This window comes from Sphaerodactylus townsendi, linkage group LG12, assembly GCF_021028975.2.
Source record: "Sphaerodactylus townsendi isolate TG3544 linkage group LG12, MPM_Stown_v2.3, whole genome shotgun sequence".
In the NCBI taxonomy this organism is placed as follows: domain Eukaryota; kingdom Metazoa; phylum Chordata; class Lepidosauria; order Squamata; family Sphaerodactylidae; genus Sphaerodactylus; species Sphaerodactylus townsendi.
In genome coordinates this window covers 29,168,516-29,181,588 of record NC_059436.1, presented here as the reverse complement: position 1 = coordinate 29,181,588, position 13,073 = coordinate 29,168,516, and the positions used below count along the sequence as shown (strand labels likewise).

Here is a 13,073-nt window from a genome sequence, read left to right as displayed (position 1 = left end):
GAGGTAGGTCTACAGGTACTGAAGGTTCCAATCTCTAGCCTGAAATGGTGTCTATCTTTCTTCTGTGTATGCATGCAAGAGGAGGAGAGAGATCTGTTTCACACAGCAGCAAATTATTTTTCTTCTGCTAGAAACTGAGCTTTTTCTTCCCCCTCTAGTAGATTTGCAAGGACTGAAAATGTGCCCTTTAGAGGGAGATGGCTGAAGCCCTCCTGGCCAAAAAATCCCATGTTCCATACAGTGCAAGCCAACCAACTTTGAACACTGATCAGCATTTCTAGCAAAGAACTCTAGTTGTTGTAGGAATGTAAACAGACTGGCAACATAGCACATAGTAGTCAGAGAATTCCATATTGTTCTGAAAACTCTTTTTCCTCTCCGGATTTTTTAGCTATGGCAATTATCATTTTCAACACAATTTCTCTAGCTTGACTTTTCTTTCCTTGTCAGAGCGCTACCAAAAAAGTTGTGTCACTGGTGGAGACTTTTACTACTCTTTAAATGTTTGTCATTGACAACTAGAGTCAGCACAAAATATAAACGAAAATGCCTGTTTGTCAAACCAATAACACCCAACAAGGAAGCGTGGAGACAAATCTCCAGAGCAGACTACAAAAATGCCTTGCTATAAAGACTGAGAAAAATCGCTCCTGGGAATCTTGATGCTGAAGGGTTCATTGAGTTTGGGACTGGAATTCTCATTAATGATAAGAACGCGGGTCTTGAAATAGCACCACAGTCAAGAGAGGCAGACAATAAGTTGGAAATTTGTGAAAAGAGTTTGGGCTGTTGTCTTGCTTTTGTCAATGTCATGGGAGATACTCTTTTCAGCTTATCTGACACCCAAATGAATACCAAAGTCACAACGAAAATATGGCTTGACAGCAGGAGAATTCCAAAAATGTTCAATGAGAACTTCCTCCCCTTCTAGAGAAAAAGAGTTTCTTTATTGTAGAATCTTCTATTGACCAGATGAGCTTCGAATAATCTCAAAGAAAAATTAAAATGCAGTTCTATTCCCTCCACAATAAGGGATTGATTAGAATGTTAAAATGGCCCAACCTCTGGCCAACAGCAACAATAACAGGCGTATGTTTGCCCATGACTTCCTGTTGCACCAACACTAGTCAGGTCCAAGCCAAGTGGCCTAGCCAGTTGGGTTCCATTCATGTGTTATGTGTTGGGCAAGACCCTGCTGGAGGTGGTTTGGCAGAAGGCAACACTTGTTCCTGAAACTGAACACTTGTTCCTGGCCAGGTCTAAGCTGAGCAGCCCCTAAAGTAGTACTAGTCCCTTAGTGCTTGAGTCAGCTTGCTACTGTGTTTCCCCGAAAATAAGACAGGGTCTTATATTAATTTTTGCACCAAAAGATGCGTTAGGGCTTATTTTCAGGGGATGCCTTATCCCCCCCCCCCCATGATTTTGCGCCACCCCACGTGACCAGATCATCTGCGCTAGGAAATCTGTAACCAGGGCTTATTTTGGGAGTAGGGCTTATATTTCAAGTATCCTCCAAAAATCCTAAAAAAATCATGCTAGGGCTTATTTTCAGGATAGGTCTTATTTTTGGGGAAACAGGGTATTGGCTGGCTGCAGCCCTCCAGAATAATGGCCCTCTGGGAATTTTCCCAGTAAATGAAAGGGCAAGTTTGCTTTTTAAACCATTAATCATTATACTGGTTATGCTTCATCAGTGTATTATGTAACCATATATCCTCACACTCTTCCTGTTTTTCTCATCTCCCTTTCTTCCCCCTGTTGTTTCCTGCACTGTCAAAAGTTAATACCTGTGCAGATTACTGTGACTGACTTGGGGAGAATCAGTGCATGAAGGAGAAAAATCATGCTTGCTGACTGTGTGTTCAGACCTCACATGTGGATAAGTTTTGCACAGAGCCGATATGCATGAATGCTCTCTGCAGAATACCTGACCAATGTGTGGAGGTTGGAGGTATGGTCAGTAGATATGATCCCATCCTTTCCCCTCTATGCATCAATAGTTGTCTGGGCAAGACTGTTAATTGTAAATGGTTTGGGGTTTTTTTTGTTTTTCTTATTCTGCAAAATGCCGATGAGCATGAATGCTGCTATTAAAAGGACCTGGATCTTCTTTGCATAGTTTTATTTGACCGGGGACATCTTCAACCTTAAGAAGTGCCTTTATAAAAGTTAGGAATGGTCCATTTATGGAGACAACAGAGTCCAGCAATGAGATGCAATAGATAGGAAGTCAGTTTTTGAGAGATGCAGAAACGGAGGCTCATTCTGCACATGCAGAATAATGCACTTTCAAACTGCTTTCAGTGCTCTTTGAAGCTGTGCGGAATGGCAAAATCCACTTGCAAACAGTTGTGAAAGTGGTTTGAAAACGCATTATTTTGCGTGTGCGGAAGGGGCCGGATACTAATTTTAGTTAGCCTGTCGCTTGCTCATCACACTGTCCATGTCGTATCCTCTTTTATCTCCCATGTCATATCCAGTGGTTACTTCATGCATCAGCCAGCTTCTGCTAATGTGCAACAGGAGGAATTTCTCCAGTTTCAAGTACATCTTTTAGAAAGCTTCATACCAGCCATAGTTCAAGGAACCCAGCAATGATGGGTCATCTTCAAGTGGTTATCCAGAGCAGCACATATATAGATACAAATATCACTGCCAAACAGGAGACGTATGAACGCTGCATCTTGCTAGCCAATTTGGGAAGGTCAGAATTTACGTCTCAAAGTTGTGATAGCTTAGGCTCTTTTTTTACAATGGGAGGCACAGTCCCCTCTTACACCCAAAACAGGATTACTTTAGAGCGTGTAAGAGAGGAGGAGGAGGAGGAGGAGTCAACCTTTGCACTTCCACATCAGTCACTGTTCTGGAGCACTTCCTGATTGCAAGAAGGCAAGCTCAGAGCAGAGACTAATTAGACAGAACAAACAGCTTCCTCTGGGAGCTGATGCTTTCTCTGCACCCCTGCACTTGAATTTACTGAGTTCTTCGATCACACGCCTTATACAAAGATGAGCAGAACTGTTGTTTGAAAAGCAGATTGTTGCACTGGCTGAGCACCTTCTATCAACTGCAGCTGGATTACCAACAATCTTTTTTCTTAAACTCAGCCAACCTGGCCACGCTGATCTCTGTAACCTCATGGTTAGATTATTGTAATGCTCAAGGACTTTGCACTGTCCTTGAAGACAATTCAGAAACTACAACTGGTCCAAAATGCAGCAGTTGGTCTACTGTCAGGTGCTAGGTGATGGGAACATATATTGCTCATTTTGAGACGAAAATTAAAGGGTCACTTCATCAGTCACTTAGAGAAAAAAGGCCAAGGCTGATGGTGCAAGTAAATGAAAAATTATATTTTATTACTCAACTAAAAATTCCCTACATGTTTCACCAACAGACCTCTTAAGGGGAATCTGTTGGTCTTCCACTGTTTCTTCAACAAGAGTACAAGATCAGTAGCAATTGCCAATGGAAGGTCCATTCGGGTGTCAGCTTGTTTCTGAGTTCTGTTCAAGGTGCTGGTTGTGACATTTAAGCTCTCTATGGGCTTGGGCCATCTGTGCTGTGGTCTTCTGGCTGTACTCCCACTTAGGGTGGTCTATAGGGTTGCCAACCTGCAGGTGGTGGCTGGAGATCTCCCATTATTATGTCTGATCTCCAGGCGATGGAGATTACTTCAGCTGGAGAAAATGACCACTTTGGAAGATGAATTCTATGGAATTCATTATACCCCATGGAAGAACTTTCCCTCCACAAGCTCTACCCTCCTCAGGTCCCACATTCCATGTGATTCCCAACTTGGGGCCAGCAACTTGAGCAGTTTGCCTACTATAGACTAGAGCCCAGATTTCCCACCCACCCACCCACCCACTCACCCATCCATCATGGTTCCCACCTTGTGGAAAGAACTCCCTGAAGAAGTGAGGGGAGGCCCTTCACTAGTGATCTTCAGGATGGACTACAAGGCTTGTTTACTTTGTTTACCAGGGCTTTTGATGGGATATGAACAGCAGGCATCTTGGGGGGCAAGATTTGGGTTTAGGATGGTGCTGTAAGTCTGCATGCATATGAACTGGGTGGGACAGGGAAGGAAAGGCTAAGCATGCTTTCTCTGCTTACCACTCATGGTTGAGTGAGTCACTTTTGTAGCATCTAATTGGGCTTTGGGTCATCCACTCAGGCCAAAAATCTCCTAAGCATGATATTTGCTAAAATAATAATTTGAAAGTTTGAATTAGCCTTCTAAAATTAATGTTGGCACCTAGGAGGTCATAACAAATATCATGTACACAGCTCTCTCCTCCAACAGCCTGAAGGGCTTAAACTTATGGCATTTAACAGGAAATATGATTTTGTATTTTGAAAGCTATTTCAGGAAAATGTGTCACAAGCTTGTTATCCAGTTCTAATCAGAGAAAGGTCTTCAAACGTTTAAATAAATGTTAACCATTTGTGTAGAACTTGAAGCTCAAAATACCAGAAACAGACTTTGATCTTCATATTTTGAACACCTATAGCAAAAAATCCTCTTTTGGATTTTGTGTTGAGTGGGTTTGAGAGGGAGCAATACAATAAGGGGTCTAGACTCCGTCAAGAGGCCAAACTCCTAGCAGTGCCACTCAAGACAGAATGGTCACAGCTGAGATATCAAAGACGTGCCCACCCCCTAAAATGACTAAACTGAGGCTGTTATACTTTCGTCACATAATAAGAAAACCAGAAACAATAATGTTAGGAAAGGTTGAAGGCAGCTGGAAAATAGGAAGACACATTATGGATTGAATCTATAAAGGAAGCTATCCCCCCCCCCCCCCAAGTTGCAAGACCTGAGCAAGACTGTTAACAGTAGGACATTTTGGAGGACATATTCATAGGGTTGACTTGAGTCAGAAGTGACGTGACAGCGCTACACCTGTACGAACACGCACGCACGCACACACACAGAGCAAATGATATCTGAGAATCTCAGTTAAGACTGTCCCTCTCAAATCATCAGATCAGTGAAATTCACTCTCTGACTGGTTGAGAGCCACATTCACAATTCACCAAAAGAGCCACACAACTGTGTGCCCTGTGCATCACCACACCAAGCACACACACAATAGTGTATCTATAACAACTGAATATAGAACCGAAATCTTTGAAATTAAGAATATCTTTGTGCATGTAGGGTTGTCTCTTCTCACCACTGTTGAAATTTAGCCGGCTCTTGTGTATCTGGAGTGAGGAAAGGGCTTCTCTCTCAGCCTTCCCACCCTCTCTTCAGCATGAGGCATAGGAGCTCAAGTGAGAGAGTGAGACTGCCAAGGCCCCCAGATAAGAACAGCTTGGCTGTGAAAGTCAAAGTAGATGGGTAAAATCATTATCAATCTCACTTGCTCCTTTCCTGAGTGGCTTCAGTGGTGGTGGTAGTTTTACTCTATCTTCTCTACAACCAGTTTGGCTTTCCTTTTAAAGGAGAGCCCACAGACAACAGAAAAAGGCAGGTGATTATTGGAGACCTCTTCCATCCCTTGCATGAGGCCTGCAGCTCAGGGAGACTCACAGTTTATCCACCATTTTCTTCAGCAGCAGCTGTTTCAAGGGGGAGCCACATGCAAAGTGAGAAGCATTATTGGGCAGTGGCATACTGGCATACCAAACAATTTCCTGGAACATGGGGAGGGTAATGCACTGGAAGAAGTGCATGGAAGAACTACATCCATTCAATTCAGTTTAAAACCTTTATTGGCATAAAACATTTGGTTCCTAAGGGACTGAGTATTTGATTTTTAAAAATGGCCATCAGTGGCTCTAATTCATCCTAAACAGGGAATGTTTATTTTGAGTATAGAACTCTTTCCTTTCCAATGTCACTTTTCCATTTTCTGAACATCTTCCACCTTGCTCCGTCCGTCCGTCCGTCCGTCCATCTATCTGTCCATCCATCCATCTATCTGTCTATCTATCTGTTTGTTTTTGTGATCTCCCCTTGGAGAAGATGGATGAAGCTGAACTAAAACATCTCAAAGGTCTACCTGCTTCTGTAAAATACATGCTTTGTTGTACTAGCAGAAACTTGTTAACACTACGGAGCATGGGTGTGGTGTTGTACATATATTTAGCTGAAACTGTAACAAAGATTTGTGGTTTAAAAATGTCCAGCCAGGCCAAACAAATCAAGCAGCAAGAGAGGAAGGGGAGAATCGGGTCTTCTGCAGAAGAGGAAATTTTGCTTTGTTTCATAGCATCCAAATGTGGAATGTTTACAAAATGCTCATTAAGAGAAAGGATTGTGAGATAGCAACAGAAAGCTGGTGAACAGCTTACACTAGAGAAGATAAGGGCGCTACCATAGAAGACAGAGCAGGCCAATTACTAAGACCTCGATGAAAGGGGGGGGGAGGGAGACTGATCACAAGCAAAGAATTTCCAAACTTGTCAACTCTCTGACACAAGCCGTATATATCCATCGCTAGGGCTACAACAGCTACTTAGACAGCACCAGAGCTAAAACTTGTTGAGTACTGTGGCCAGCTAGAACAAAAGAATGGATTCTGTAGCCTTTCAGATCTGGGCAACCCTCTCTTTTCTGGTCCACCTTGCAAACTGCAGTCCCATCATGAGCCTAGATGTACCTCTTTTAGAGGAAGACATGCCATTTTTTGATGAACAGGATGTGCTGCTTCAAAATTTGCAAAATGCGTTGCTGAAGGCACTTAACCTCTCTGACATTCCCATGCAAGAAGCAGTCAAGGTGGACCCTCCAGAATATATGTTAGAGCTCTACAACAGGTTTGCCACTGATAAGACATCAATGCCATCTGCCAACATTGTTAGAAGCTTCAAAAATGAAGGTAAGTTCTGAGATCCTCAGAGAACAAAGCATGTTTTTCTACGATTTTAATCCCCATGTTTCCAATAATTAGATGATGACTAGATTGGTGAAAGAGAACAACTGTTACCTTAATGAGATCAAGATGAATATTTGAAGCAAAACACCAAAGTGATCCAGCTAATGTAAGTTAGTGGGTTTGCTTGCCATATAATGGAAAGTTGATTTTCATGCTGCAAACTGTTTGAAGCAAGAACTATTTCCTAGATCCTCTGTTGTCTGGCCAATCTCTAGATATAACTATTTTTTTAAAAGGTTGGATGTTACAACAATGCTTAGATATTGAGACCAAAAAAGGAAAAAGGGATCTTACTCAGCCATACCACATTTATGATACCTTCACTGTATTTAAGATATCTACACTACAGAAGTAATTTTTCATCTTTTCCAGATGGAATTACAATAGCCAAAACCCACCCAGAAATTCCTCTGCATGACACCAATAGAAATCATTGAGAGTTTTTTGCAAGACCATTTCTATTATCTTGCATTTCTATTATCTTCCATTCATTTCAATAGATCATGGGTGGTAGAACTTCCAAGTGGATTATGTCCATTAACTGGATATTGTCTTCTGATCAAACTTGTACCAAATTTGCATCAACCAGCCAGGCATAATGGCTAAGAGCAGCCAACTGTAATCTGGGAACCAGGTTTGAGTCCCCCCCACCTCCACTTTACAAGGTGTTTGTTATGGGGAAGGGAAAGGAAGCAGCTTTGGGATTCCTTAAAGGTAGAGAAAAGTGAGATATAACTCCTCTTCTAACTGCATTTGTTTTCTAGAAAGTTTATATAGAATAATGTAATAACAGTACCTATCAATGGTGTTTACATGGATAGGCTGATGTCTGATTTTTAAAAAAAGCTTTAAAAAGATTAAAACCTGTTAGAAGTCTAGGTGGAAAGGAAGGAAAGTTTCAGAAAGTTTTGTTTACTATTTTCTTGCAAGAAAACAGAAAAATGAAGAATTCAACATGTAGACAATTACCAAGGTTTCACTTACTTTTTTTTTTGCAAGAATTGCATGTTTTTATACATTGTTTTGATACCTAATAATCATTTTATATTGAGGTTCTGAAAATAAACAAACACCAGTTTGTCCATTTCATTAATATTGCACTAGAAACTAGAGGGAAATCTATGCATTCATGTTAGATAACGGTGATGCTGTGATCATCTACATGGAAGACTTCCTGATGAATAGAATATTTCCGTTTAAATCACTGAAGTCAATGGAACTAAACTGGCCTAAAATCTAACACTGTGTTCAAATTGGTGTGTAATGTAGGCTGTTATTTGCAAATGCCAGCGTTTAAGAAAAATAAATAATGGTGTAGCATGATATTAAATGGGCTTTGAGACTTTTCAGTGTGGCTTAACTGCCAAAGTATTTATGCCTAAACCACAACAAAACAAAACAAGATCAATCAATCCCTCTTTGCGTATGCACTTCTGGTGGAGAGCAATGCAAGTTTTTTGTATTGTATTGTATTAAGATCAATTAATCCCTCTTTGCGTATGCACTTTTGGTGGACAGCAATACAAGTTTTTAAAACAATACCAAACAAGACATGAGGAAAAGGAAACTTTAACTCTGTGTTATTTTCTCAGAATTAGACAATCCCCATCAATAGTTCTTTGTCCTGTGGGTATCTCTAAGTCCATTCTCTGTGTGGCAAACAAGAGTTTCAGAGAACCAACTGCAAGACGTTTAAACCCCTTCCCCTGTGCTATATTCCCTGTCTGATCCCCATATCAGGTACTGCTCTTTCCACTTAAATAAAATGGAAAATCCATTACCAGCTTTCTCAATGTCACATCTAAGTCGGTCCTTACTCAACTAAGTTGGTCCTTTCTCAACGTCACATCTAAGTTGGTCCACCTTGTGACTGAATAATCCATAAACCAGTTAAAAACATACTCATGTGTCACCATGAATATCCTGATACGAAAATATTTCACCATAAGTGTTTTGTTGAGCAGATTGTTAATTGGACATTTCTGCAAAACACATACATATATTACAATATAATGGAATATATCGTGACATGACCATTACTGAAGAAAACAGATAATTCAAAATGCACTTCTGCACCTAGACCCCCTGCAGTTTTTTTAAAAATGCACCCTTCTCAAAAAAAACCAGCACTGTCAAATGGTCTTTACTAAGTAATTTATACAGTGCTCATATCAAGTGCTGGTTCTCCACACATAATATTATAGATTTGCTCTTTGTGACTTCGTTTCCTTTTCCTAGAAAATCTTGATTTTACCCATTGTACATTGCTCCAACTTTCTTGTACAAATTTCCATTGTAAGCTATCAAGCCAATTTTGACACACAGTTAGTGAAAACGGCTTAAGAAGCTCTGTTTTCTTTTGCATTAACCTTATCTCATTTTTTCTATGGCCACAAAAGGAATCATATAAAACAGAAATTTCAGAGGACAGAAAAGCAGAATAAAAAGAAGAATGTGTTAACTGATCTTCTTGTTAAAGTACTATGCACCAAGATTCTTGAAAGATAGTCAAGTCAGATTCAATTTGCTTTAAATTCGCAGTGCAGACATGTATCCATACATTTACAAGGCAGAAGTGTAATAAATGTTTATTTTTAATCACCAGAACAGATTTTGTATCCTGTCCACTTTCATGGAATACGGAGATACCCTCTTCTTTTTAACATCTCTGTCCCTCACCATGAGAAGATAACCAAGGCAGAACTGAGGCTCTACATCTTGGCGGAGGACGAGAGAATGCGTAACGGTGGTCTGAACAGAAGGGTCACAATTTTTGAAGGGCTGGAGAACGAACATGGAGAAGAGAAGAAGAAAGGAGAGAATAAAATGAGAGTGCTGGCATCCAGACACATCCACAGCACTGACAATGAATGGAAAACATTTGAGGTCACAGAGGCCATCAGGAAATGGCATCACTCAGACTCAACCACTCATCGGCTAGAAGTGCAGATTGAGAACAGAGGAGGAGAGGAGCCTGACGAACGAGGAAAAGTAGATATAGACATCAATGAAGGGGCCAAACACGAGCCTTTATTAATTGTGTTTTCAGATGACCAAGGCCATGCCAAGAAAGAAGAAAGGCATGAATTGAATGAGATGATACAGCATGAGAAGATGCAAGATCTGCAGGACCTAGATGTGAATGATTTCTATACCAGACCCAGCGAAGAGAAAATTCTTCAGATGAGGTCCAACATTATCTACGACTCAACTTCCCGCATAAGAAGGAATGCTGGGAGCAGTTGCAAAAGGACTTCGCTCCTTGTAGATTTCAAGGAGATTGGCTGGGATTCCTGGATCATTGCTCCACAATCTTACGAAGCATACCAGTGCAAGGGAGCATGCTCGTACCCTCTGGATGATCAACTCACAACCACCTATGCCATGGCCCGGACTTTGGTTCACTTGAATGATCCCCAGAAAGCTTCTCCGGCCTGTTGTGTACCTACCAAGCTGGCTCCCATCTCTTTGCTTTACTTGGATAAAGGTGTGGTTACCTACAAACTGAACTATGATGATATGTCAGTATTGGAATGCGGCTGCCGATAGTAGCAGGGGGCCCCTTTGCATGGCACCTTTGGCCTCTGAGTATTTAATTGCCTGACCTGTAAATTTGTACAGTTTTGATTTGTACATATTTAAATCAGCCTATTTAAGTGAGGCATGTATAGATAATTGGAGCAGGCAGCAGATCAGAGGGGATATATATTTAGGCTTATTCACATGATACAAAGTTCAGGACACAAAAGGGACGTTGTATTGAGTGAACTGGCCCTTTGCTGCCTTCTTGACTTGGATGAATGGGGTTGTGTTTCATGCTGTTTTAGACAATACCAGTGACAAAGGTGGTGGTTGTTTTTAAAGTGTGCAATGTAAGACAGTAAATGGGGATGCTGTTTATAAGCCCCCCTACAAAATATAACTTCCCCAGAATGTAAAAATGGTATGGGCTTAGCGAAGTCATATCTCTGAAGGCTTTCTCTGACCTCCACCTGCCACACCCTGGCCAGGAAGAATTCTAAGCATCCCCTGTATGGAGTGGCATAGTTGGGAAAAGAGGTTATTATTGGATCCTGCTGATGGTATAAACTAGTAAACCCCAAAGTTTGAAATGCTGAGAGTTATTTCCCACTTTTTACCCATTTTATCACACTGCATCAAAAGAATGGTTAACAAGTTCTCATGAACCTAAAAGATGCAATAAAAACTGCCTCAGTGGAACAACAATCAATTCAGAGGGGGGGTGGGTTTCATGACTGTTCAGTGGGCACACAGATGAGATGCCCGTGTAATTTCACGTTGGGCTTGTGTTGATTGATTGATTGATTGATTGATTATATTTATATACCGCCCTATCCCCTAAGGGCTCTGGGCGGTGAACAACAGGATAATGTTACATAGCAACAATAGCAATAATAAATAATATCATTAAATAACATCATCAAACATAAAAACATAAAATTACAGCGTTCTACATAAACTACTTGGCGTCCAACATTAAAACTATCAATAAAACTCTACCAGAGAGGGGGACGGTAAATCTGGATGACATAAGCTCCCAGAATGTTAAAGGGGAGAGACAGATGAAGCCCCTGTGTATTTCTTTCCTATTTCACGTTAGGAGAAAATAGTTATTAGTCAGCCTGAACTCAGGGCCAAGCTACTATTTTTACTGGTAATTAGCAGATATGATGTGTGTGATTTGAACAGAAAATGTTGCGTGTGTATGTGTACAAGACGAGGTTCAACCACACATGAAGCTGCTTTATACTAAATCAGACCATTGGTCTACCCCAGGGGTAGGGAACCTGCGGCTCTCCAGATGTTCAGGAACTACAATTCCCATCAGCCTCTGTCAGCATGGCCAATTGGCCATGCTGGTAGGGGCTGATGGGAATTGTAGTTCCTGAACATCTGGAGAGCCGCAGGTTCCCTACCCCTGGTCTACCCATATCAGAATTGTTTCTTCTGAGTGGCAGAAACTGTCCAGGATCACGGGCTGAGGTCTTTCACATCAATTTCTACCTGATCCTTTTAAAGTGAGATGATGTGGATGGAACCTGAAAGAAAATGAGCCGCAACCCCACCCGTTCTCTCCATTTTCAGATTTTTCCCTCAAGATTCTTATCTGCCCCACCGCATGAAGCATTCAAACACCCTGCAAAGCAAAGTTAAATATTCAGGGGGGTATTCGTTTACACGCAGCATAGCCGTCTATTGGCTAAATCTGAATGGAAGACTTCTACAGACAACGAAGAGGACTTTTCTTTATAAGGACGTTGAATCCAGAAATTCCCAAGGCCATTCTTTTCCCTTTGCTCCACTTCAACCGTATATAGTGGAGTCACATGTCATGTTTCCACCACTCTTCTCCAACAAACCACTGCGATAAGAAGGTGTCAGAGCTGAGAAACAATAGACCTGATGCTTTATTTATACTAAGCTGGAAATTTGTCAGATTCCTTGCAAAGTGTAATTGATGGTGACTCTCCGCCCTTAACTACAGTTGGCTATACTGTCTCTTGCCTACATTGTACACTTTTAAGGCAAAGCTGTCTTCCCAGAATGAGATAAGGGATTTGTCTTTGAGAGAATGGACTATGACTCTTCATGGGAATTAACATCAAAGATGCCCCAGGACTAACTCAAACCAGCTTAATCTGCATCTGCACAGCCATTATTTATTGATCTATTTATTGACTGCTGTCCTTGTAATATACTGTAGAATACAAAATGTTTTATTTTTGTGCTTGTATGAAAACGCACTTGGGAGCTAATTGCTGCAACAAATGCACAGGGTCTTTTTTGGTTATTTGTAAATATATCATCTTTTTTTTCTAATTTCTCCATGTAATACAAATTATAGTGACATTCAGTATTTTGTAGATTTTTTTCTGGCTAGCATTAAGCATTTGGATACCTCAGGCAGGGAACTAAATCCACGTACACTCCCTGTCCCATTTCCCACAGATTTATGAAGACTGGCAAAGGTATTCCACCACCCAACTCTAAACCTGCCAGACCATTTTATCAAATTGTTTATAATCCATGTTCATCCAAACACTTCAAATTTTACCTGGAAGTGGCTCATGAATGCATGTTTAACACTACAATTCACTAGAGGGAGGCTGAAAGGACAGGAGGCATGTGACCTGGCCCTGGTGTAAATGCTACTAGTTT

The 13,073-nt window shown here is 41.0% G+C and overlaps 1 protein-coding gene across 1 annotated transcript; it reads left to right on the top strand.

Annotated features, from left to right (window-relative positions):
* Positions 1–6,529: 6,529 nt before the first annotated feature.
* BMP10 (bone morphogenetic protein 10) lies at positions 6,530–11,207 on the top strand. Its single transcript, XM_048513303.1, has 2 exons — positions 6,530–6,836; positions 9,499–11,207. The coding sequence occupies exons 1-2, from the start codon at positions 6,530–6,532 to the stop codon at positions 10,440–10,442; spliced, it is 1,251 nt and encodes a 416-aa protein (XP_048369260.1). The 3' UTR covers positions 10,443–11,207.
* The last annotated feature ends 1,866 nt before the right edge of the window (positions 11,208–13,073 follow it).